Genomic DNA, 26369 nt, shown 5'->3' on the forward strand with positions numbered 1-26369 from the left:
TGGTGCTGGCTATTCAAATTGGCGAGAATGGTCTACATAGGACTGCATTGGAATTTGGTGCTGGCTATTCAAATTAGCGAGAATGGTCTACATAGGACTGTATTGGAATTTGGTGCTGGCTATTCAAAATTAGCGAGAATGGTCTACATAGGACTGCATTGGAATTTGGTGCTGGCTATTCAAATTAGCGAGAATGGTCTACATAGGACTGTATTGGAATTTGGTGCTGGCTATTCAAATTAGCGAGAATGGTCTACATAGGACTGTATTGGAATTTGGTGCTGGCTATTCAAATTGGCGAGAATGGTCTACATAGGACTGCATTGGAATTTGGTGGCTGGCTATTCAAATTGGCGAGAATCGACCGGAATATGTGAAAACACTCGAGTGAAAGATTACGCAACTCAATAAGATACAGAATTGAACCGCTGATAACAGCTTGCTGACATTAACACACTGATGTCAACATGCGAAGGTTGACATTCAAACATAAACACTCTGATACATGTCGGCATGCTTGTTCTTCTCTCCCATGGCCGTGGTGAGAGCATCGTTTTCATTATTTAAGTCTATTCTTACAATTTCATTAATTCTTACAACCTCGAAAGAAACACAACCTCTCCCCGTGCCCTATTTCCCATCATTCTGAGCTCCGAGCGTGCTGACCAACTGGGTTTGTTTGTTGACGATTTCTACCATGGTAACTGGGTTGGTTAGTGATGCTGTAAGGATCATCTCTGAAGTGTGAAACTGCCACATACAGAGCAGTAACTTATTTGTGTATAAGTTGATAACGGATTTACAATTATAAAAGTAAATGGGCTGGTGCTCCTGCCTCACACCTAGCTCGTCTTCACGCTGTTGAAACCAAAGCTTTCAGAATCATTGGAATCTCCCGCGATGAAGCTAACTCCAAGGGCCTCTTACTCACTCACCGCAGGCAGGTTGGTGGTCTTTCCGTCTTCTACCGACTCCTCTCTGGCCTTGCCCCCCCCCAGCTCTCTCTGGGCTCTGTCCCCCAAATATTCCTACAGGTCGCACAAGATCTGCCTGCAACCCTCTTATGGTTAAACTGCCAAAATCAAGACTCTCTGCTCACCTTCACTCCTTCATTCCTTTTTTCTCCCGCCTCTGGAACAAACTCCCTCACTCTCTTCAATCCCACTCCACCCTCCAGGTCTTTAAAACAGCTGTTCACCACCATCTCTTATCTTCCCCCATCCAAAACCTTGATCTTTTCTACCCCCGCTAATTTCAGCCCAATTCCACTTTTTTGAAATACCAACTTCTGTCCTGGAAGTCCTTGGTGTCCTTGTGTTTTATACTTCTCCCTCCCCCCCCCCCCCCCCTTCCCACGCCTCCTCCCCCCAAGCCCTCTCCCTTCCACACATCTCCCTGCTCTCAAATGTTGTGTTTGTGTGCTTCCCCTTCTCTCCCCATCTTGTTTTCCGCTCCCTCTTTTTATATATTTTGTTTGTCTGGTTGATTTGTTTGTGAAGTAAATGTTAGCTCTTTCACGAGCCTCGATTCAGTATACAAAAAAAAAAAAAAAAAAAATAGACAAAGAACTCTGACTGAGTTGCATTTTGATTAGGAAATGCAATGGATAGTTTGACCTGTGATACCGACTGAAATTCCTCCTGAAAGACTACATTGTGTCTGAAATGACAGGATGTTCGTCTTCTTCTGAAAAAAAAAACCGTGTTTTAATTTTTAAAAAAATTTTTGTATCCAAAGTCTAAGCTCATGGAGAGATTATGAAAGACAATGTACATGTATTGGGAATGTGTATATGGCCAGTGAATGTGACAAGCAAGGGAATGAAATGAATGAAACAGAGGAGGAACACAGTAACCTGTGAGTAAGACAGGTGGAATGTGAGAAGGTTAATGGGCAACGATGAAGGATGACAGCAGGTGATAATGGATTATATAAGACCTGGAAGGAAAGACCATCGAAGGAGAGGAAGAGTGCAATCAGCCTGGATTTTGGGACTTTATCCAGGAGGGGTTTCTGGGAGAGCAAGTACATCCTGGATGAGCTTGGGAGTTACTCCGTAATAATTGGCACCGGTTTTTCCATCTTTATATACACCACACTATCCTGGCCGATCTTTATGATGTGGTGTACGTGCAGTATGGCATGTTCACCCTTCCAATCTGCCATGATTCATGTTGACATCTAGATCCTTTAAGATGCGAGGTTTGAATATCAAATTCCATGTTGTTATTCACGAAATCAAACTTTTCCCTAAGATTTATTCATTGGAGGAAAAGGTACTTTTGGAATGAATGAAGCCAATATTATTAGAAGATTGCTTTTGAGAAGTTGATTAGTTGCCTTTACAAATGGCTACCTGCAATTATAGTAACAAGTGAGGCAGCCCTTTGTGGACATATTTATTATACGCTTGTATAATTCCCAGAATGCCTGTCGACTGGAAGTACAACTCGGCAGGCTGTTTCCATGACGAGTGAACCACATGGGACGTGACTGTAAAAACTGGAGCTTTATTAACAATAAATCAGGAGAGCGCACACCATGTGTACATTAACACAAACAACTGAAATTATATATATGACAAGATCACAGCATTGCCAACCGATTATCTAATATTCCCTGACACATTAGGAAATTATGAAAAATAATTTTTAATAATCTAGTTTAGTTTTTTTCCATGGAAGCTTATCCACAAGGAAACTGGAACTTGGAAATGATACACACAAGGCTAAACAAGAAAGAGCAATCAGAGATTGCAGACCCTCGCCAGGACATGTTTTAGCGGTTTTTAAGTCTTTTGTGTTAAAACAAATATGGCGGCCGAACCACATGACGGATGACGTCATCATTTTTTTTTTCTCCACCAATTCCTCCCAAGATGATGCTCAAGAAATTTTTTCTTCATCGATGAAGTTTTGTACTTGTTGAATTATGACGTCATAATGGAGGGACCTCTGACATCATCATTAACATAGGTTATTCCCCATGGAGAGTTCTTTGCAATGAGCCATGTCTCAATTTTTTCTATGCAGCGCTTTCGGAGATATAGAGGTGCAAAATTTTCGGTTTTTCCAAGATGGCGCCCGTACCACATGATCTATGACGTCATAATTGTCATTAAAAATTCTACAGGAGGAGGTGCACCCTGTTTGAAAGTTTCCTGTCAATCGGACCAACGGTTGCAGAGAAAATCATATTTATTCTGTGTGGACAAACAAACAAACAGACAGACAGTCAAATGGCCTCAAATGCAATACCCTCACCTCTGGCGAGGGTAACAAGGAGTTTGGCCCATCAAACCTGTGCTGCATCAACACCTTATCAATGAAATCTTACAGTTTATTCACTTAGATTCACTGGGGATGGGTGTGTGGGTGGAGGAGTGGGGTTGAAAATAGTGAGACAATCACAGACATTGCTTCATCAGCTCAAGGAGTCTGACTCGAGTCGCCATCTTAGCTTCGTGACTTGAATGTCTACTCGTACCGCCGACTTAGAAATTGAACTTTCTTTGAGGCTTCATTTAAGTCCTATACAAGAAGTTTGATCATTTATGAATGATAAATGTTTTCACATACTGAACATGTAGTCCATTTGTCTCTGCCATATTGGAGCCACAAACTTCAATATCCAGTCGCGATGCGCTCTATAGCTTGAGAGTGAAGAAGAGGAGAGTGAAGACCTTTATTTTAAAACGATCAAATAATTATGTTTTCAAATATACTTTTATATGTTATTCTTTTTTTAAATTTTTTTTTATTGGTGGTTGGGGGAGGGGGAGGAGGGTGGAAGGGGGAGATGGCAAACATGTTTGTAGGGTGAGAATGCACAAACACAAACAACAAATTCACCTTTTGACAGGACCCTCTTACAGACAACACCTTCACTACACAGGTATCCAATCACCAATCCATACGTTAATAAGCTACCCCTCTATCTCTGATGCTTCTAGGACCTAGTTACTAACTCAAATTTTAAAATGCATGTTGTGTCTGCTGTCACTACCTTTCCAGGGAGACCATTCCACGCCTTTACTACTCTGAGTGAAAGACCCTGCCTTACTTCCGTCCTAACTCTTCTGTTCTTTACTCTTTACTGTGCTGTCTGGTTCTTTCGCTGCCCATTCTGTTGAAGAACTGTTCTTTATTTATTTTGTCTATACCCTTCACTATCCTGCTGCAGCAACCCCTCAACACTCAGTGCTCAACCACGACAAAAGATTTTGAATTTAGTGAGGTATCTACTTTTTCAAGGGGCTGCAGGATAGCTGAGAGGTATGTGCCACCTACCTTTGAGCTGTTCGAATCTCGACCCAGCTAGGAACTGTCAACTTGGTGTTTCGTATGCAGTGCATGCGATCCATAAACGTGTGCATCGTCCATAAGGAGGATGTCGAGTCGGTTGACCCAACTGCCTACACAGGTCACTGGTGGACTTTAATGTTTCCACGGTGTCTTTCACGGATAGCAGGTGAGATGTAACCCTCGACAAATTACACTTTCCTGCCCTAACCGCATCTAAGAAGGCAAGGAAACCACCCAGCGTAACATTTGCTTGGGAACTGCTTTGGTAGAACCGACGCTCTGTCAATAGTGCATCTGACATCTGATTGACTGATTGTCCACATGACAGATTGCACAACTGAATTCCATCTGCTCCAAAGAACAGTGTTCTTCATGATGCACAGTGCCCCCTATTGGCAATACACGTTTCACAAATCTGCAGGCAAAAGTAATTCCATGAAGAATCGTCTCTTTCAAATTATGGGCAAAATGTATCTACGCAAAAGGATTTCCTTGCCATTGGTAACAGCCATTAATTATGTAACAACCATGACGGTTTGGTGATTGAATAACTCCTTCCAGTTTCACGAATGCCAAGCGAGAACAAATCATCTTGTAAAGCCCAGGCCTGGCTTACCTCACGTTGTACAATAATTTTTCCGTTGTTTCACAAATGTCCATGTTTTGTGTATGGTTTATGTATAATTTCCTCCATGCTGATGTCCATATCACATATTATCTGTTTATCTTGTCCTGTCTTGTCTTGTCTTGTCTGTTATGGCCTCATGGAAGACTTAGAATACAGGACGGACCAGCTAGAACACAGTGGAAATCCTGAAAACACATCAACAGTAGGGTAAAGGGACACTTGGCGGAAGAATGAGGGTGAGGTGAGGGAGAGGAAGACACAAGAGGCGAACAAGCATGATGGGAGCTCAAATACCACAACCCAGATAAGTGGGGGTTGTCCGAGGGAGATCATGTCTGATGCTGAGGCCCAAAGGTTTGAGTGAGTCAACTTGTTCAAGAGGTTTGTCAAGGAAGGACAGAGTGTGAGATTTGTCAGGGCTGAAGACATATTCCACATATTGGATCAGCTCCTAAATCTATTGAGGTCTGCAGAGAGGGAAGAGGCTGCTGTCTGCATATCTGAAGGATGGGAGATGTTATGGCAGATGTTGGAGTGGTCAACGGAAGTATAAGGAGGATTTTCTAGAAAGATCGTTGATGAAGATGACGAACTGGAATGGGCACAAGACACTGCCTTTGGGTACTCCAGCCCCAACAGAGAGAGGAGATAAGAGGGTCCCGTTGAAAGTCACGTGTTGGTTACGAGAGTAGAGGAAGTCCGTAAGTCATGTATGTGGGTGGCCTTGGATGGCATAGGCAGAGAGTTTGCAGAGCAAGGCGGAATGTCAGACTGTATCGAATACTCCAAATATATCCAGAGAGACAATCCTGATCTCAAGTCTGAGATTGAGGACCTCCATACCTTTTTGGAAGAGCAGCACCAACATCTCCACAGTAGAGTGTCTGGGTCGGAACCCAAACTGATGATCTGAGAATGAGGCCATTGGAGAAGAATAACGATTTGATGTCACCCCCAAAAACACATTTCATGATTGCTCATAATTATGAGCAATTGTAATTGGAAGTATGTAGTCTAAGGGGCCTGTAGTTAAGAATACCTGTTAATGAGCTATAAATAGGATTTTCAATTAGAATTCACTTCAAAAATTTCCTTCTCAATCCCAACCCTAATCCTAAAAGCAATGCTTTAATCCTTTCTGGCCCAAGTAAATGTTTGATTGACTTATCAGCTCCTCAATATAACGGGAATGTGGTATTTTCCATTATGATGCTTTTCTCGCACAAATATCTGTCTGTAAAATGTGAAAACTAAACATAGGTTCAACTTCCCTAAAAGTCTATTACAATCTTTTTTCACAGCGATCGAGGCTCATGGAACAGCGGAAAGAGTCATTTTTTCTTCTCCTCCACTACCAAACTATGGAACTATTTACCTTCCCATGTATTTCCAAACACTTATAACCTTCCCCTTTTCAAAAAGCAGATTTTTATACCTCCTTAAAAACTCCTAGAGACCGAGACTATTGTATCTTTCTTCACTTTTCTATCAATGCAGCTCTTTTATTTAAGGCCTGGCCTCGATGAGGACTATATAGTCCGTGACTGGTAGGCTATGAGCCGAGGGGTCGACCATGCTCAATCAGAGGGAGGATGGCTAACAGTTATTTTTGGCAAGGCTGAAATAGTGCTGAAATAGTCCCTAGTGCTGAAAAAAATGTGATAGCAGTGTGAAACTCTTAGCCGTATCTGTGTTATCATCACATTTGTCAGATCACCCATTTATCGCTTTTCGGGTCATTTTTCCCGCTTAAGATTTAGGGGGTGGGGTTAGTTTTTTGGCTCTCAAATAATATCACGTGTATATATCAGCTAGTGTGGTATATCAGGTAAAAGGTTATTGAATTACCTTTCAAATGATGTATAGAAACTGCCTGTGTGATCTATAGTAACCTCTTTATAATGATTATTAAAACATAATTATTTCCACCAACTCTCAAAACTTCATCACAAAATCCCCAATTTTAGGAACAAAAATAGGCAAAAATCAAAAGGTATGTAAAAGGTATGTTTCGATTTGAGACACACATACAGTATAATTAGAGTCAATATCCTCACACATATGATCATGATGTGCTATGAAATTCAATGCAATATGTGTAGACATGCTAATACGAATGTTGTCATCAATGTCAATATTTTCATTATATTTTAGGTGATTTGCAACCATGACAGCGGTGCACGACATCTAATGTATTTCTCTTTGTAGATTTGTTGGTGCAGAATACATTTTTAAGCAACTATAGCAACTGATGCTAATTTGTAGTAGTGGTGGTGGTGGTGGTGGTCTCATTCGATATTATGTCTTTCCAGGTGAGACGGTGGTGGTGATATTGGTGGTGGTGAAACAGAGTGTACCGCAGATAGACAATTGAACAAATACTTGCAATGGAGATTGCGATCACTCAGAAAGTTCCCAAGGACGTTTGTATCATTCATAAGCTATCGTTAGATGTCAAACCAGAAGATCCGCTCATAAGCCCTCAAACATTCGATTCGTGGACTACATTGCTGGATGCGGCCAAAATATGGAACCACGCACCCATTCTCGACCTTGCTCAGTCGCTGCCAGAGAAGGAGATTCCCCGAGTATTCTACCACAGGCAGTGCAGGAGCGTGTTCACCATGAAGCGAGATTTGGAAGCACTGAAACGAAAAGCTGAATCCAATTTAACCGACGATGCTGCTGCAACATGTTCAGCGAGCAAGAGACAAGCCAGAAGGGCATCTTCGGAATCACGCATCTATGAACCGGATTGTATATTCTGTGGAAAGACCAAGTGGTGCAAGGGAACGTCATCCCGTGAAAAGTTGAGCAAGGCTGTTGATCTGAGAGCAGATGAAACACTGCGAAACAGCGCCGTGTGTAAATGTGACACGAAAATCATGGCTGCCACAAGTAGAGACATTGTGGCAGCTGAAGCACGATACCATTTCTCTTGCTACAGAAGTTACACGAGACCAAGCACTAAAGATGCACATGACAGAAACACGGCCGCCACAAACGAATCTGACTACACTGAAGAAGAAGCATACAATGAGTTGCTAGTATACATCCGGAACCATATAATCCCGAATAAGGAAATTGTTAGGATGACAACGCTGGTAGAGCACCTACAATCGATAATGACATCAAGAAGGTTGCATGGGATAAGAACTGCTACAAGAAAAAACCTCGCACGGAAACTGGAAACTGATCTTGGAAATAGCGTTCACATCTTTCAAGACAACAGTGGAAAACTGATTGTCGTACCTGATAATGTAACACTACAAGATGCTGTCAAAGAAATACAAACACTTAAACAACAACTGAGCATTTGGAAAGGGAAATCATCAAACATGTCCAAAGTCATTGATCAGACATCGACACACATCAGATCGATGATAAGGAAGGATAACAAACCAACTCCATGGCCCTATCATCCAGTCGACGTCGACAATGACTCTTTCGTCGTTCCCGTCTATCTCCAGCGCTTTATGCTTGGCCTCTTGACTAGAGATCCGGAAAACGAGCTTCCATCAAACAGGGTCATCATGCTGATGCAATCTTTCAGCCAGGGCATTATCTATGCAGTGAGCTGTGGACAACAAAAGCCTCCGAAACACATGTTGCTCCCATATGCAGTTAAGACTCTCACAGGGAACGTAGAACTAATTCGCACATTGAACCATCTTGGACATGCAATATCCTACACTCAACTGGAGGAAAATGACACTGCACTATGTCTTCAAAAACTTGCAGCAAACTTAAATGAGCAAACAGTCCTACCAAGCAGCATCCAGCCGTATGTATTCACAAACTTGGCATGGGATAACATTGATAGACTGGAAGAGACGCTGACCGGGAAAGGAACAACACATCGAGTCAATGGCATTGCAGTGCAGGCCAAAATGTATGGACCACACCTTCCAAAGGAGCCACTTCCGAAGATCGAGAAGCTCAAGCAAAGAACAGTCTGCATAACAGAAGAAACACTGCCTGTCTACATTGCAGGTGAACGTGTTGGGCCTCATCCACTACAAACATTATCAACAGCTGCAGCGGAAAACAAGATGGCTATGGAAGTTGCTCAAATCAAGAATCTTCTTTGGGTCATCGCCCGTCAGGTGGACCCAGTAACACAAAAAACACCAAGTTGGACAGGATTCAACATCACCGTCAGGGCATCTATCAGCGTCTCTCAGGATATTGTTAGATATATGCCTACAATAAATGCACCAGCTACAGAGATGTCCACAGTCGCAGAAATCTTGAAGCAGTCTGAAAGCGTCCGACAGATCCTACACTTGCAGGACATCGTCGTCGTCATGGATCAGGCCCTGTATGCTAGGGCTGCCGAGATCGTCTGGAAACACAGACACATATGCTAACATCGTACTTCGCCTCGGCACGTTCCACACAATCTGCAATGTGATGTCGATTCTTGGTGCTCGTTTCCAAGATGCTGGTCTTAGAGACTTTTGCATCGAAACAGGAATCGTCGCAGAAGGCTCACTCAATCGGGTTATGGAGGGGAAGATGTACAACCGAGCAGTCCGTGTACATAAGAGCATCTACGAAGCATTCATGAGGCTTGCGTGGATTGAATTTCTCCCTTGGTTGGAAAAGATGCGACCAGAGGCAACACAGACGGTCACTACGTTGTTAGCAGAAGTTGCTGAATTGGGACAAGATGAGAGCCAGTGGAACAACCTGTTGGAAGATCAATCGTGTGAAGAAGTTCAGGCTGTTTGGAAGCAATTCCTGCATCACCTTCGTCATGATAATGGTGAATTGTCGTCATTCTGGATGTCGTACGTGGATATCGTTGAAACGGTCTTGCTTGCTCTACTGCGCGCTTCCCGAGAAGGTAATTGGCCATTACATCTATCCTACACTTGCAGATCCTGGTATACAACGTTTGATGGAAGCATTACCTTTCACCTGGTATACAACACTAACTGATACATATAGGAGATATTATTTGAAAGCCCCAAAACGAACCCTACCCCCTAAATCTTAGGCGGAAAAATTACCGAAAGCGTTATTGGGGTGGTCTGACAAATGTGATGATAACACAGATACGGCTAAGAGTTTCACACTGCTATCACATTTTTTTCAGCACTAGGGTCCCTGGCCTTGCCAAAAATAACTGTTAGCCATCCTCCCTCTGATTGAGTATAATGTCGAAAATTTGAGGGTCTGGCTCATGGACAGCCTATGGACAGCCTATGGAGCCTTCAACATAAAAAAAAAAATTTGGGCCCGATTCGAACGACACCACAATTCTCTTACCGGGTAGTTCTCAATCAGGGGGCAGTGAGAGTAAAACGTAGAATTAATGATGCTACCGGGGACTACAATTACCATGTCTGGTTCTTAAACGTTCAGAAAGGTACATATATAGGTCTCAAATAATGAACTGCCTTGAAGACTCGTGTAAGAATCTCTTCGTCTATCCTTTTGCCAGCTGGTTGGGGAGATGTGATCATATTTTTAATGACCTTGTACCAAGAACCCTGCAGAAAAGTCTTTTTAGTCTTAAAGTAGCGGATACAGTTGATCCAGCCAAAAGTGCGTTGTAGCAATCTATGCGGGATGTCTCCAAAGTATGAATGATTTTAGTCCAGATGCCAAACAGGCATTTCAAGGCAAAGCGTGCTTGAGCGTCATAATGAAGTTTTTTTTTTTTTTTTTTTTTTTTTTTTTTTGTATACAAGATCGAGGCTCGTGAAAGAGCTAACATTAATCACACAAAAAGACAAACCGACACACAAAACACAAAAAACAAGGGGAGCGGCAGACAAGATGGGGAGAGAGGGGGAAGGACACAAAAGAGAGGGGGAAGAGGGGGAAGGACAAAGTTTTGGTTGTTTTTTTTTTTTTTTTGGTTGATTCCAAAGTTTTTTTTTCCAAAGTTCAAAGTCCAAATTCAAATTCAAAGTTTCCAAAGTTCAAATCCAAAGTTCAAATCCAAAGTTCAAAGTCCAAATTCAAATTCAAAGTTTCCAAAGTTCAAATCCAAAGTTCAAAGTTCAAATTCCAAAGTCCAAAGTCCAAACCAAAGTTTTTTGGTTGATTCATCATCTCTGACCTATCCAGAAGCATAATCAGCCGGGTGCCAGACTGGCAGCCGGGTGCCAGACTGGCACCCGCCTGATTCTGATTCAGGATAGCTCAGAGATAATGAATCAATAAAAAAAACTTCATAATGACGCTACAACATGCTTTTTCACAATTCCGCTGGACTATTTCCTCTGCGTCACCTTTTGAGACCTACTTGCAGATTCTGCTGAAAGTATGAAAGTGGAAGCATTAATTATTTCATATGCCAGAAATGTGAGCTTCCATGTTGAAATTAATATCGAATATGGTGCCAAAATTACAAAAGATTCTGGTGGAGGAAGGCCGTGGCTGTTAAAAGTGAGGCTTGTTGGGACAAAACTGGAAAGTGAATGGCGAGAGATAATGAGCAGCACGTTAGATTATTTTCACTATTTCGTCTCTTTCGGAAGTTTGTCCTCATCCATAATTGCATTTCCCTCATTCAGGCCTGCATTATCTGATGGGTGATATGCTCATCTTCACGACGTTTGGAAGCAATATTGAGCTCGGTATCACCTGTGTAAAGATGGAACTGAATCTTATGCTGTCACGCAATGTCACCTTGGGGCACAGGTAGATAGGGAAGAGAACAGGTTCCAACACAGATCCCTGGGAAATGCCACAGTTGACACGTAGCTGCTCAGATTTTCCATCATTAACAATTTCCACTTGTGACCTGCTACTAAGGTAACAACACATCCAATCAACCACCTGTCCTTTTATGCCAAGGCGATCGGACATTCTCCCAGAAAGCAGCTAATGGCCACCCAGATCGAAGGCTGCAGAAAGGTCGAGAAACATTAGCAATACTGTCTGCTTTTGGACTAGAGCAGAGATAACATAATTGGCTACTTTTACAAGAGCAATATCTGTACCATGTGCAGGCCTGACTCTGAGTGTTCCATGAGATTATTAATTGTCAAGTTGCCATTAAGATATTGGAGGACGACCCTCTTGAGAATCTAGAGAGATTGGACACTGGCTGATAGTTACCAAGTCTATCTGGATCTGAGGTATATATTTTTTTAAGATGGTGTGACATCAGTCTAATTGGAATCTTCTGGTACTGTAGCTGTGGTCAATAAATATTAACAATTTCCATGAGCTAATGCCCCCATCCAAAACCTTGATCTTTTCTACCCCCGTTAATTTACCCCAGGTCCACCTTTTTGAAATTCCGACTTCTTTCCTAGAAGTCCTAGCAGTGTCCATATGTTTTATACCTCTCCCACCCCCCCCCCCCCCTTCCCATGCCTCATCCCCCCAAGCCCTCTCCCTCCCACAGATCTCCCAATGTCCCTGCTCTCAAATGTTGTACTTGTGTGCTTCCCTCTCTCTCCCCATCTTGTCTCCCGCTGCCTTTATCTTATGTTTTATGTGTCAGTTTGGCTTTTTGTGATTAATGTTAGCTCTTACACGAGCCTCCATCTTGTATACAAAAAAAATAAATATATCTAGCAACTGCTCGATCATTCAGGTGGGTATCGGATCAAGATGACACGACTTGCAAGGTGACATTCAGATGAATGTCGACATCTCATTCAAGGTTGTCGGCAAAATTCGTTCAGCTGACTCAAAGAAGAGGCCGATGTTTCGTTTGGCATGTGTGCCCAGATCTGTCGATGGAATATTCTCCGAATATTCTGCATAAAGGAAATGCTAAAATTGTTGTTCAAATCTGTGTCATCTTCATGATCAGGCAAGGGTCTTGATTTAGATAATCACAGAAGCTAATTCACAAGACAAAACATTTGCTTTGGATCAGTGGTCACCTTCACACTCGGAGATTTTACTACTTTTACTACTTCTTAGTTTTTGTTTGATTCAACATGGTCTTCAGTCGGTTCTGTTGCTTAGCAAAGTTACAAAGATCTTGTCATAATTCTGACTCTCTCCAACATCTATCCACAAGTGAACAACATTGTTTCTGCAAGCAAATGTCACTGGTATACCAGAGCATTTCCTGATGATGAATAACATTCTTGTGCTTTCAGGTGCATGCTTATTCACAGTGCCCTGATTACAACATCGTATACGTTAAGCGGTTGTTCAATTCGACGTCAGCGATCTTGGTGATGTCACGCTGACACTCAGCTGGAGATGCGATATCATCACAAAATAATTTGTTGTTAATGTACCATAGCTTCATGTACTGTATCTCACAAACTTAATGTGTTGGTTTGACAAAACGACTATTAAAGGGAATGGCTATGTGGTCTGAAAATAATGAGCCAACTTGTCTAATTATGTTCACAACACTAATGATGTCACAACCCTGTCGAGTAATGACAAGGTCGATAATATGACCTGAAATATGCATTTGGCCATTGACATGCTGAGCAAAACCAGCATTGTCTAACATGGTAGCAAATTGAGTGGTATCACCTTACAGCGTCTGTCTTTATGAATGTTGAAATCCCCGATGAGAATGATGCTTTGCAGAAGCATATTGTTATGTCTGGGAGGTAAAGCAATATATAGAGCTAGGTAGATCTGTATAGGTAGGTATTCGACTGTCGCGATAGGGAATCTACCTGTAATAAGTTATTTTTGTTTAGGCGTTTGTCAGGATAATATGTATGATTATGGATCTACCAGGAGATTTGAGTGTTAAGTAGTTAGGGATTAAAGATAACGCCCCTGTGAGTCTCACCTAGTAGTCAAACCTTTGTCCATTATGGCACTGCAAACCACATAAACATTAGTTAGGTCCCTAGCGCAACATTAAATAATTCCTTTCCCTGACAATGACTTTGGAAGAAAACGGACAGGAAACCAGGCCAAAAACACCGCCACAATTGGCCGCCACCATTTACACCTCCGCAAGGCCTGCCCACCTCGCATAGCACGTGCGGTGACAACGGAGTCGGGGACGGGAGCGGCCGTGGTGCAGTGGGCGTGCCCCTGGACGAGCCGGCGAGTCGTGGGAGGCTCTGATTGGCAGAACAGTGCGCCAATGTGACATCATCGGCCGGAGATATTACCGAGGGCAGGACGCCATTTTTAGAGAGTGGAGTTGAGTTGGACCAGAGAATCGAGTCGAGTCGAGTTGAGTGCAGTTCGAAGGAGTTCACGGCTTGAGTTGGTACTCCCGGTGCGATCCCGAGTTTGGAGGGTCCTTCCTGTCCCTGGTCGAGTGGAGAGTTGCAGCTCGAGCAGCTTTAGTCCCGGCCGGCAGCCCGAGTGCAGTTTGCTTGCTTTGTGCAGCCCTGCGTTGGACCTTTGGAGCAAGGGAGCTCGTGGTGTGCCGTTGAACCGACGAGGCCTGGTGTCACTCGGAGGCGGACGGAGAGGGCCGCGGGGCCATGTTACACTGAAGACGACTAGAGCCAGATAAGCCCGAGCTCCGCGTTTACACTTTACATGACGAGACATGTTATTTTCGTATTCATCTCCCTCGTATTGTGTTTGATATCTGTTGTGTGTGGGATCCCAATTTAGGCTTCTTATTAGAGTTATTACCGGCATGTGCTTTTTCACTGTCTTTGCTTTTCATTAATAAATCCTTGTATTATTTTTGTACATATATCTGAACGCAGTTTTCCTGGGTGTTTGATTTTAATAGGTAAGGCTGCAGGGCTCTCGCTGTGTCCCGCCATTCCGCGCATTTAAGTGCTTGATTGGAATCCGCTATTGAGTTTTCGCCTCGGGAGTTTAAAGCCTCATAATCGGCCTCCGCAACTTTGATGTTAATCGCAGTTGCGTGACAATATTCATGGTTGAGCCATTTTGAGCTGAAGGTGGTGTTCTATAGACTGCTGTTTTTCAACCGGACTTTAGAATTGTCTCCGCAAATTCAAAACTCAGAAAGTCATGCCCTAGTTGAAGAAAAGTCTGGAGTACAATTTTGCTTATGGTGCAGAAACCTTTCCTTGGTCCAGAGATGCAATCATACCCAATAGCTACCAGTTCACGTGGAGTAACTTGTTCATCTTCTCCACCAATTCTCTGTCAGAAGGTAGATTATATAAACATCAATCTCCAAAATAAATCTCTCAAAAAGTGTGATCTTCTTGCAAACTGACTACATGGAGAAATACACACTTTCCTTTCGACGATGAATAAACAATTGTGATTTCACAAAGAAATTGCGTTCGTGTAAAATTGCTTGCAGAAACAGGGGACAATCTCCATGTTATTCTGACTTGGTAGTTGGTCCTGCCAACACTTTCTCCCATTTTTGTAACAGGAAGCTTATTCATCCCCATTGACCTTATGCTTCTCATAAATAATGTTGCCTGGTCCCTCGTCAAAAGTTCACAACTTCTGTCGTACATAATGATCTAGTGTATTGTTGAAAACGGACTGATATCAAATTTGAGTCAAAAGGTTGACAGAATAGGAGGACACCAACATTTACCTGCCATGTGCACATGTTTCTCTGATCTCTCATGTTCGCCTCAATTTACATTCACATAGTTCACTGTTTCTGGTCCGTTGAGATTATCACGAACGTTTTACGAAAATGAAGAAGGGTAAAAGATGCAACCATGGTTGAAAAATATATATCCAGAAGTGTTGTTAAAGATGTCAAAACCCAATGATGACATGGATGAACACACCGATGCGGGATTCTGGTTTTTATGACACTGCTCCGGTTGTTTTATGACACTGTTCCACTTGTTTTTTGACACTGCTACGATTGTTTTTTGACACTGCTACAGTTGTTTTATGACACCTTTCTGGTTGTTTTATGACACCATTCCGGTTGTTTTATGACAACGTTCCGGTTGTTTTTTCACACTGTTCTGGTTGTTTTATGATACTGTTCAGTTGTTTTATGACCGTTCTGGTTGTTTTATGACACCATTTCGGTTGTTTTATGACACCATTCCGGTTGTTTTATGACACCTTTTTGGTTGTTTTATGACACCATTTTGTTGTTTTATGATACCGTTTGTTTTGTTGTTTTATGACACCGTTGCGGTTGTTTTATGATACCGTTCTGGTTGTTTTATGACACCGTTCTGGTTGTTTTATGATACCGTTCTGCTTGTTTTATGATACCGTTTTGGTTATTTTATGACACCGTTCCGGTTGTTTTATGACACCGTTGCTGTTGTTTTATGATACCGTTTTGGTTTTTTATTACAACGTTCCGGTTGTTTTATGATACTCTTCTGCTTGTTTTATGATACCGTTTTGTTTATTTTATGACACCATTCTGGTTGTTTTATGACACCATTTTGGTTGTTTTATGATACCGTTTTGGTTGTTTTATTACACCGTTCCAGTTGTTTTATGACACCGTTTTGGTTGTTTTATGATACCGTTTTGGATATTTTATGACAACGTTCCGGTTGTTTTATGACACCATTGCGGTTGTTTTATGATACCGTTCTGGTTGTTTTATGACACCGTTCCGGTTGTTTTATGACACCATTTTGGTTGTTTTATGATACCATTTTGGTTGTTTTATTGCAACGTTCCGGTTGTTTTATGACACCGTTGCAGTTGTTTTATGATGATACTGTTCTGGTTGTTTTATGTTACCATTCTGGTTGTTTTATGACACTTCTGGTTGTTTTATGACAATGTTCTGGTTGTTTTATGACACGGTTCCGGTTGTTTTATGACACCATTTTGGTTGTTTTATGAGAATGTTCTGGTTGTTTTATGACACCGTTCTGGTTGTTATATGACACCGTTCCAGTTGTTTTATGGCACCGTTCTGGTTGTTTTATGACACTGTTCCGGTTGTTTTATGACACTGTTCCGGTTGTTTTATGACACTGTTCCGGTTGTTTTATGACAACGTTCCGGTTGTTTTATGACACCGTTCCGGTTGTTTTATGACAATGGTACGGTTGTTTTATGACACCGTTCCGGTTGTTTTATGGCACTGTTCCAATTGTCTTATGACTCTGTTCTGGTTGTTTTATGACAATGTTCCGGTTGTTTTATGACAATGTTCCGGTTGTTATATGACACCATTTTGGTTGTTTTATGACAATGGTCTGGTTGTTTTATGACACCGTTCTGGTTGTTTTATGACACCGTTCCAGTTGTTTTATGGCACCATTCTGTTTGTTTTATGACACCGTTCTGGTTGTTTTATGACACCGTTCTGGTTGTTTTATGACACCGTTCCGGTTGTTTTATGACACTGTTCCGGTTGTTTATGACACTGTTCCAGTTGTTTTATGACAATGTTCCGGTTGTTTTATGACACCGTTCCAATTGTCTTATGACACTGTTCCGGTTGTTTTATGACACCGTTCTGGTTGTTTTATGGCACCATTCTGGTTGTTTTATGACACCGTTCTGGTTGTTTTATGACACCGTTCTGGTTGTTTTATGACAACATTCCAGTTGTTTTATGACAATGTTCCAGTTGTTTTATGACACTGTTCCGGTTGTTTTATGTCACCATTCTGGTTGTTTTATGGCACCGTTCTGGTTGTTTGATGACACCGGTCTGGTTATTTTATGGCACCATTCCAGTTGTTTTATGACACCGTTCCGATTTTGTTACGACTGTTGTCTGGTACACTTAGCTATCTATGGAAAAGCCACTTGTCTGCACACCTAGAACCAGAAAGTTTGAGGTTCGGCCATGATCGTTTTCGTCCAGGCCTTCTGAAGCCAGTGTAAACCTGTCATGTTAATAAGATGGATTGTGGTTAAAAATACAAGTTTAATGAATATGGATCTGTGCAATGAACATGGATTTAACATTATGGGTACACAAGGAATCTGAGGCCATTTGGTCCATTCGGCCTGCATTGTGTCCATGCCGCATTAATTTAATCATCTAACTTACACAATAAACATTCAATTTACAACCATATACTTACCCTATTCGTACCATTCACTGAATGAAATTTAACATCTGCATCCATTTTTAGAATCAACTTATAATATGTAGCTTAGAGGTACATGCAGTCACCTGTGAGCTGTAAGATGTTGGTTGAATCTTGACCCAGAAAAAACCCTAACTTTGGTGTTTCATGAATCTGGAAGTCAGAAAAGACATTTTATAAAAATGAAAAATCATGTAGTGGTGGAATCCCCCAAAACAACCAAGCAAGGTAGGAAGGAATGACAAGGTAGGCTCTATGTACAAGTGGATGTGGAAACGTTGTCTCATATATTTGCTCTTATGTGTACTTTGGAAAGTCGTGTTGGGAAAAGACAACATCTTGTCCTTCTGTCTCCATCTTGTCCACCCCATGCATCGTTCCCTACCCCTCATTCCTCCCCACACCCATTGTTTATCCAAGTTTCCCTCTATGAGCTCTTCCATGAGCCTCGACCTTATACACAAAAAAAATGACATTGTCTTCTGGTAGTATTATAAACTCCATTCAAAAGTATCTTTTGAGCATTAATAACTGTGAACATGTGATTGCAAAACAACGAAATGCCTCGTTACTGATTAGTTATTCTCTTGGCTGGGGCCACATGTTTTATTGCCATAAATAATAGACAAAGGCCAATGGTGGAGGTGTAAGGTATTTGCTCAAGGCTTTAATTTCAGAAAACGCATTCGCAGTTCATTGAGACAGTTGCACTCAATTGATGTTCCAGGTGGTTTCTGCAGGGCACTATTGTAATGAAATGGAGCAAATAAGGACTATTTCTCAATGAACACATACATTCTACTAATACACCCGGAGACGTGGAACAACAAAGCTGGCGCACCAATAACTATTGTATTGTTCATGTAGATTCACAGTCTCCTATGGAGGAGGTCCTGAACAGCAGGGACTGTGTTTGCAAGCTGGCGAAACCAAGGATATTTATTTAGTGGAAGCAGCTGTGCTGGAAAGATCAAAGCTTTTGTTGGCACTCAGGAGTTGGGAGAGATACATGAGTGCTCCACACGATACATTGCTGTTCATAAAAGAGACATTGGAAGGGCTTACAATAAGTACACCCCTTTCTGCTGAACAATTTTAATGAATTAATGGAGAATGTAAAAAATCTATAAGCATGGTACAACAAAACCCATTGGAATGTTTTTTTGGTGTAATAAATTTCACTTCTTTTTAGCCCCCAACCGGGTGTCGGCTTACATTTTGGGTCGCGTTCGTCTGTCTGCCCCTATGTAGCCTCTACTCGAAAATGACAGGATGGATTTATTTAATATTCTATAGATGTATGTAAAATCATCTGGGCATGAAACAAGTCAAGTTATTTCAGAATCGGTGCCATTTTAGAATTTTGAAGATTTCTAAACACAATTTATGGGAGAGAACAGTACAGGATTGTGTATGCTTTCGGGCACCATTATTTATTTATATACATTTTACCATCTCCATTACCAACATACAACTTTGAATTATTTATTTATTTATATACACTTTACCATCTCTACTACCAACATACAACATTGAATTATCAATTTATTTATATTCCCTTTACCATCTCTACTACCAACATACAACATTGAATTATCAATTTATTTATATTCCCTTTACCATCTCCACTGCCAACATACAACATTTAATTATTTATTTATATTCCCTTTACCATCTCCACTACTAACATACAACATTGAATTATCAATTTATTTATATTCCCTTTACCATCTCCACTGCCAACATACAGCATTTAATTATTCATTTATATTCCCTTTACCATCTCCACTAGCAAAATACAACACTGAATTATTTATTTATATGCACTTTATCATCTCCACGAGCAACATACAACATTTAATTATTTATTTATATGCACTTTATCATCTCCACTAGCAAAATACAACACTGAATTATCAATTTATTTATATTCACTTTGCCATCTCCACTACCAACACACACCATTTAATTATTTATTTATATGCACTTTACCATCACCACTACCGATATAACAACTTCTATTATTTATTTATATATTATATTGTACTATCACCCCTACAAGCAAATGCGTAGCAGATATTGCATGTCCATCCCTTGTAAGTGAAACACTAGGATAGTGGGTTTAATACATACCACTTTTTTATTACCTCCACCACTGAAGGTGGAGGTAGGTTATGTTTTCACACCTGTCTGTTTATGACGAAAATTAAAATTGTCCCTTTTGTTTGTTTGTTTTGTGAGTGCGATAACTCACAAAGGCTTTCAGCTATCTTCGTTAAACTTTACCGAAAGGATTCCAAAGGACAAAAGTGAGGCTGTCAATGTTTTTGACTGTATAGGTCAAAGGTCAAAGGTCAAGGTTCTCTCATTTGTCCGGGTGATAAAATCAGCCATCCTTAGAGCTAGGAAGATGAAATTTGGGCACAATAATCAACATGTGCTTTGGCAAAAACTGTATTTTTATTTTTTGATTAATCAATCAATTAATTGATTAATTAATTATTATCGATTTATTAAGTACTTTTTTTTTTTTCTTGTCTGGGAACTATCTCAGGCCCCTTTTTAGCTAGGAAGCTCATATTTGGACATGACAGTGAGCAAGTGATTTGGCTGTAAAGGGCAACTTTTATTTATTGATGAATCAATTCATTGATTAATTATTTAATTTTTCGATTAATTATTTAATTTATTAATTTTCAAAAAGTTACATATTTGGATGAAACAGTCGTGGTTTAGGTATGATATTAGCCAATTGATTAAGAAATTTATTATTTTACGATTATTATTTATTTATAGTAATATTATTGCATGCTATTAAGGCATATGTCATAGGTAATACAGGTATGTTATTAAGGAAGTAATGTGAAGAATTTTGAATCTAAACTTCAGGAAGTCAAGTTGGTTTCATAAGAACTGCCATGTCTCTCCTGGATTGTCGATAAATGCCCAGCTGGCTCATTAACAACTTTTTGGGAGAGCATAATGTAGCTGGCCCACTTGGTCTGGTTTACATGACTTTAGTTCCCTGTGGTTCACTCTTAGTCCTCTCCCTTGTTACAGGAGGTCATTCTGAATGACAAAGTGTTCATCCCCTCTCCTCAATTTACAACACCAATAAATCGATACCCCAACTTCCCAAGCGGTTACCGTTGAACAAAGTTTACACTAAAGTTGAACGAGGAAAGTTAAATGTCTCTTTGTGGCAATAACTGCCACCTTTGGATGCAATTTCCTTGGAGGAATGCCCTGAGTTATTGAATTAAGTTTGTTTGTTGTTCATTTGCGCAGCAACAACTCTTTTCTTCTAGTGAATTATAAAAGAGTTTTTGCTTGATTTTTAAAATTTTAACATGTATAATTCATCACCTGCTCGAGGGTTGTTTGTTTGTTTTACAATTGCTGTCATGTGTGTGTTATCATCAGGACATCTTATTTTGTTTTGATGTGTTTACGTGAACTTTGAATGGTTTAAAGAAAATGACAAAAACGAGAGAACCGCTCATGCTGTGTGCAATGGAGTTTCTATTATTCTGCTGAAGATAAAAAATATTATTTTATATAATTACTTATTCTCATGGTATGGTGAACTGTCCTGAGACTTTTTATTACTATTATAATATTACTAGTTGTTATTTTGGAAGAAATATTTATACTACTACTATTATTATTACTATTACTATTACTACTACTACTACTACTACTTCTAACTACTTTAACAGCCCCAATTATTCCCACCTTCTTCTGGGGGTCAGCTGGCGAATGTTTTTGGCCAAAGTCATTCAATAACCAGTTGGCAAGGCTTGACGTTCGACTGAAGGTGGGAGGAATTTTGGAATTTGTTGAGGGTGCTGGCAATAGTTGGCCTACTCTTTAGGAAAGATATCGTGGGATCTTGAATGTCCATCCCCTGTAAGTGAAGCACCAGGGTAGCAGGTGTGTGGTTGGGTAGAGATCTATAGTTGCCTTCTACTACCAATATGTTAATGGCTCCAATTAATCCCACCTCATGGTCTGACTAACCTTGAAAAATGAAGAAGTTTTCATTTTGTTACAATATTGTATATATGTGGGGCCAGGCCCTCACAGAGGTTTAAAGAGGCCCGGACCACTTCCAGCTTTTGAGGCCCCTGGCTAATACTAAAACGCATATCCAGCACCAGCCGCGAGTAGTAGTGGTTTGTTTATATAATCAGCTGATTGAAGAGAACATGTTCATCACGATCTAATCTCGATTCTGTACCATCAGAACCGATATATTTCTTATTAATATTCATTAATATTTATGAGCATTTCAAAATAAGAACCTTGACTCTGTTTACTCCATATCGGACTATACGAGCCTTGACTTTAGCTCTTACACGAGCCTTGACTTTGTTGTACAGAAAAAAAGAGAATCATAACATGACAAAATCGATATAAATTAACAAAAAAGTATGTCTTTTACCAAATCTTCATCATCTTATCATCTTATCATCATCTTATCATCAAGGTTATCATCTTGCCAAAACAACAAGTTGCCTTTGCCTCTTGGAAGGCTAATCCAACAGAAGGCAATCTCAGTTCCTTTCACAAAGCTCGGAACAAGTGTGTGTCTACCCTCAGGAGAGCGAGAAAACAATATATCTCCACTCTCAAGACTGAAATCTCAAACCTGTCTCCCTCCTCCAAATCCTGGTGGCATCTGGTAAAATCCGTTTCTGGTGTTTGTTCCCCCTCCATCCCCTCCCTTACCTCAAATGGCTACACAGTTGATACCGCACGTGAAAAAGCTGAACGCCTCAAATCTGTGTTTGCCTCAAAATCTTGTGTCCCAAACCCATCTCTCTCTGTTCCCACCTTACCCAGTCGAACCCAGCTCCTCCTGAATTCTGTGTCCTTCTTTCCTGACAAGGTGGAGAAGTTTCTGTCAAACCTCGACTCTGATTCTGCAACTGGACCAGACGGCATCAGCCCACGGGTCCTAAAACCCTGCTCTGCCACTCTATCTCACCCTCTCTCTGTTCTCTTCACACTCTCTTTTACTCAAGGTCACTTACCATCTGCTTGGAAATCAGCAAACATTACCGCTTTACACAAAAAGGTGCAAAAACAGATCCTTGCATCTACAGACCAATCAGCCTGCTCCCAATAATCAGCAAGGTCATGGAATTGATCATCGTTTCTGACATCAAATCCTTCCTCTTCTCCAACGGCTTTGATTCATCAATCATCAATTGGGATTCAGACCAGGTCATTCTACTCTGGACATGCTGCTTCTGCTGACTTAACAATGGATGGAGCTCCTCAATGCCAAATAGGAAATCAGAGCTGTCTCCCTTGACATATCTTGTGCCTTTGATATGGTCTGGCACCCTGCCCTGCTCACCAAACTCTCCTCATATGGTATCCATGGAAATCTTCATTCATGGCCTGCAGACTTTCTTTCTGGTCACAGTCAACATCTGTCCCTGAATGGAATTCTCTCTTCTCCCCTTCCTGTTCAGGCTGGAGTTCCTCAAGGCAGTGTTCTGGGCCCTGTGCTTTTTCTGGTCTCCATTAATGATCTCTCTGACTCTCTGGAAAATCCTCTCTATCTCTTTGCTGATGACTCCACTCTCTGCCGCTCCATACCCCAACCCTCAGATTGGCAGGCAGCAGCCACTTCACTCTCTGCAGACCTGGACAATATCACAAACTGGTCAAAAAAGTGGAACATGTCTTTCAATCCTGACAAATCTCACACTCTCACTATGTATCTCCGAAAAGACCGACTGGACAACCCTCCCATCTACTTTCTGAACAATCCTCTTGAAGAAGTTCTGTCACTCAAGCTTTGGGGTCTCACTATCTGCCATGATCTTTCCTGGGAAAACTACATTTCCAAGCCGGCCTCCAAAGCCAGTTGCCGACTGGGCATCCTCCATCGTGCGAAGTCCTTTTTGGGCACTTCTGAGTTCCTCACCACCACATACAAGGCTTTCATCTGCAGCTCAAGTAGATGGGAGCTCTGCTCTCCTCAACTGCTCTCCCCTCTAGGCTGGTGCTCCTGCCTCACACCTACCTCGGCTTCACGCGGTTGAAACCAAAGCATTCACAATCATTGGAATCTCCCAGGATGAAGCCGATTCTGAGGGCCTTTTCTCTCTCTCACTGCAGGAAGGTAAGTGATTTTTCTGTCTTCTACCGACTCCTCTCCGGCCTTGCTCCCTCTGTTCTGTCTGTGGTCTTTCCCCCAAATATTCCTGCACGGCACACAAGATCTGCCAGCATCTCTTTTCTGGTGAAACTTCCAAAATCAAGACTCGCTCTACTCATCTTCACTCCTTCATTCCTCTTTTCTCTCGCCTCTGGAACAAACTCCCACTCTCTTCAATCCTTCTCCTCCCTCTAGGTCTTTAAAACAGCTGTTCACCACCATCTCTTATCTTCCCCCATCCAAAACCTTGATATTTTCTACCCCCGTTAAAACACCCCAAATCTGCCTCTTTAAATCTCCAACTTCTTTCCTGAAATTTCTAGCAGTGTTCATTTGCTTTATACTGTGTACCCTTCCTCCTCCCCCAGCCCTCCCCCTTCCACAGATATACCGATGTCCCTGTTCTCTTCTGTTGTTGTGCTTGTGTGCTTCCCTCTCTCCCCCTCTTGTCTCCCGCTCCCTTCATTGCATGTTTTATGTGTCTGTGCATGTTTTCATGTTCAATGTGTTAGCTCTTACACGAGCCTCGATTCGGTTTACAAAAAAAATAAAAAAAATAAAAATAATCTCTTACTTGCTTAAATTTGCATCTTTAAGTTGAGAGTGTGTGTCACATTTTAGTCTGACATGGAGGCAAATAAAAACAAGTTGCAAAACTTTGCACCCCCCCCCCCACCCCTCCCCAAATAAAATGCCAAAAAAAATTGACAAGCATCTAAATTTGAAGGCCCATTTTAGCTTGAGGCCCAGGCCAAATGGTGCGGCTGACATTACAACTAGCGTACTAGCCTTTAAGCTGTCTTGGCTGGCCTTGATTCCCTACCTGACTGTAAGCTGTCACCCTGTTGCTCTGCAGGCATGGCATTTCATTAAGGTGTACTGCATCCCTCGGATATACTTTAAGTCAGGTGTCCCTTCTACTAGCATTTTCTTGTGGAAGTTACAGATCCCACGTGTTTTTTTTGAAAAGTAGGCAATTGTGTGCCCTGGATAACTCCCAAATTTTCCCCTAACACACAGTACAGGGTGGTGACCTGTCCAGTATTGTTTCTTCGACATGGAGCATTCACACCTTGCGGGTGTCCTGTCCTATCTCCATGTGAACTGCGTGCAGAGATACAGTGGTATTGCAGTTCTTGCGGATGTCACGGATGAAGAATATTAATGAGTATGATAGGAAGGTTTCTTGAGTACTGTACAGGTATTTTTTAACAATCGCTAATTTGAGGAACTGCTCCTGCTTTTCCTGCTCACATTATCGGCATATTGCCAAAAACCTACACACTATAACAAGCCGCTGTACAGAGCCATGGTGGCCAAACAAAAACAGTTTCAGGTAGGTGTTTGACCTTTGACCACAGACTATTTGATATGAAATTGCCCTTGAACTTACTTGTCACCCCCTTGTGATTTGCTTGCACTTGTATGCCATCCAAGCAAAACTGGTTAGAAAAAGTGTCTCGTTTGCTGAGTTCACTTTTCCATCTCCTTCAAGAATTATAGTTTCTTAAATCCTTTCACATAACCTAATTCGATGGGATTTATTGAGCCAGGAAGGACTGCACCAGGATTTATGTTTGCCTTTGGTGACATTGAGGGGCATTTCGCAGCAAAATTGTCCCTGAATTTGTCTATTCCGCAGGATCCCAGTTCTGCTGCCTCCTGGATATCGTTCCCATCAAGAACGAAAAACGAGAAGTGGTTCTGTTCCTGGCCTCTTTCAAGGACATCACAGACACCAAAATCAAAACAGTGTCCGATGGAATCAAGGATGGAGGTATGTGTGTGCACACCGCCAACACAACGTTATGGTGTCGGGACAGTTGAGTCGGAGTCTCTTAAACGTTGCTTTACCTTCAGGGGTTATTGGAATTGCATTCTGTGTGCTCAGGACATGAGGGCCTCTGAAAGGAAAACTTCCCGGTTGTCGAGGAGAGCATTCATTTGAGTGCGATGTAGTTCATGGAAGCTCATTTGTTTCAGATGATTAGCATGTGGATGAGCCTAAAAATTAGTGGACAATAATTATGATTGACAGAGGGAAGCATGAAGTGTTTAGTTGTCCGTGGTGTCTTGCTTTTTGAAGAATTATTTTTCCAATATAAATTATTTTGTTATTATTTAATTATTTAATTATCTAATTATTTAATTGTGTAATTTTATTTTATTTTATTTTATTTATTTATTTATGATTCAATTACTCAATTTTATATTTTCCCCACAATTTTCAATTATTTAATTTTCCATTGAATTTAATTATTTAATTTTTCGAAGATTAAAATTTTCAATCTTCTATAATATACAAAAGGAGCCTGATTGCGGTGTCCCTGCGTCCGTGTCCATACGTCCGTGCGTTCATCCGACCATCGAAAATT

The 26369-nt window shown here is 41.2% G+C and overlaps 1 protein-coding gene across 1 annotated transcript in view; it reads left to right on the forward strand.

Annotated features, from left to right (window-relative positions):
• The window catches only part of LOC137429399 (voltage-gated delayed rectifier potassium channel KCNH8-like), a 723799-nt gene that overhangs the window by 253634 nt on the left and 443796 nt on the right, over positions 1–26369 (forward strand). The window contains exon 3 of the mRNA XM_078781042.1: positions 25637–25771. Coding sequence (XP_078637168.1) covers positions 25637–25771 — 135 coding nt within the window. The remainder of the gene's footprint in view (positions 1–25636; positions 25772–26369) is intronic.

Source organism: Myxine glutinosa, chromosome 6 (assembly GCF_964187855.1).
Source record: "Myxine glutinosa chromosome 6, kmMyxGlut1.1, whole genome shotgun sequence".
In the NCBI taxonomy this organism is placed as follows: Eukaryota; Metazoa; Chordata; class Myxini; order Myxiniformes; family Myxinidae; genus Myxine; species Myxine glutinosa.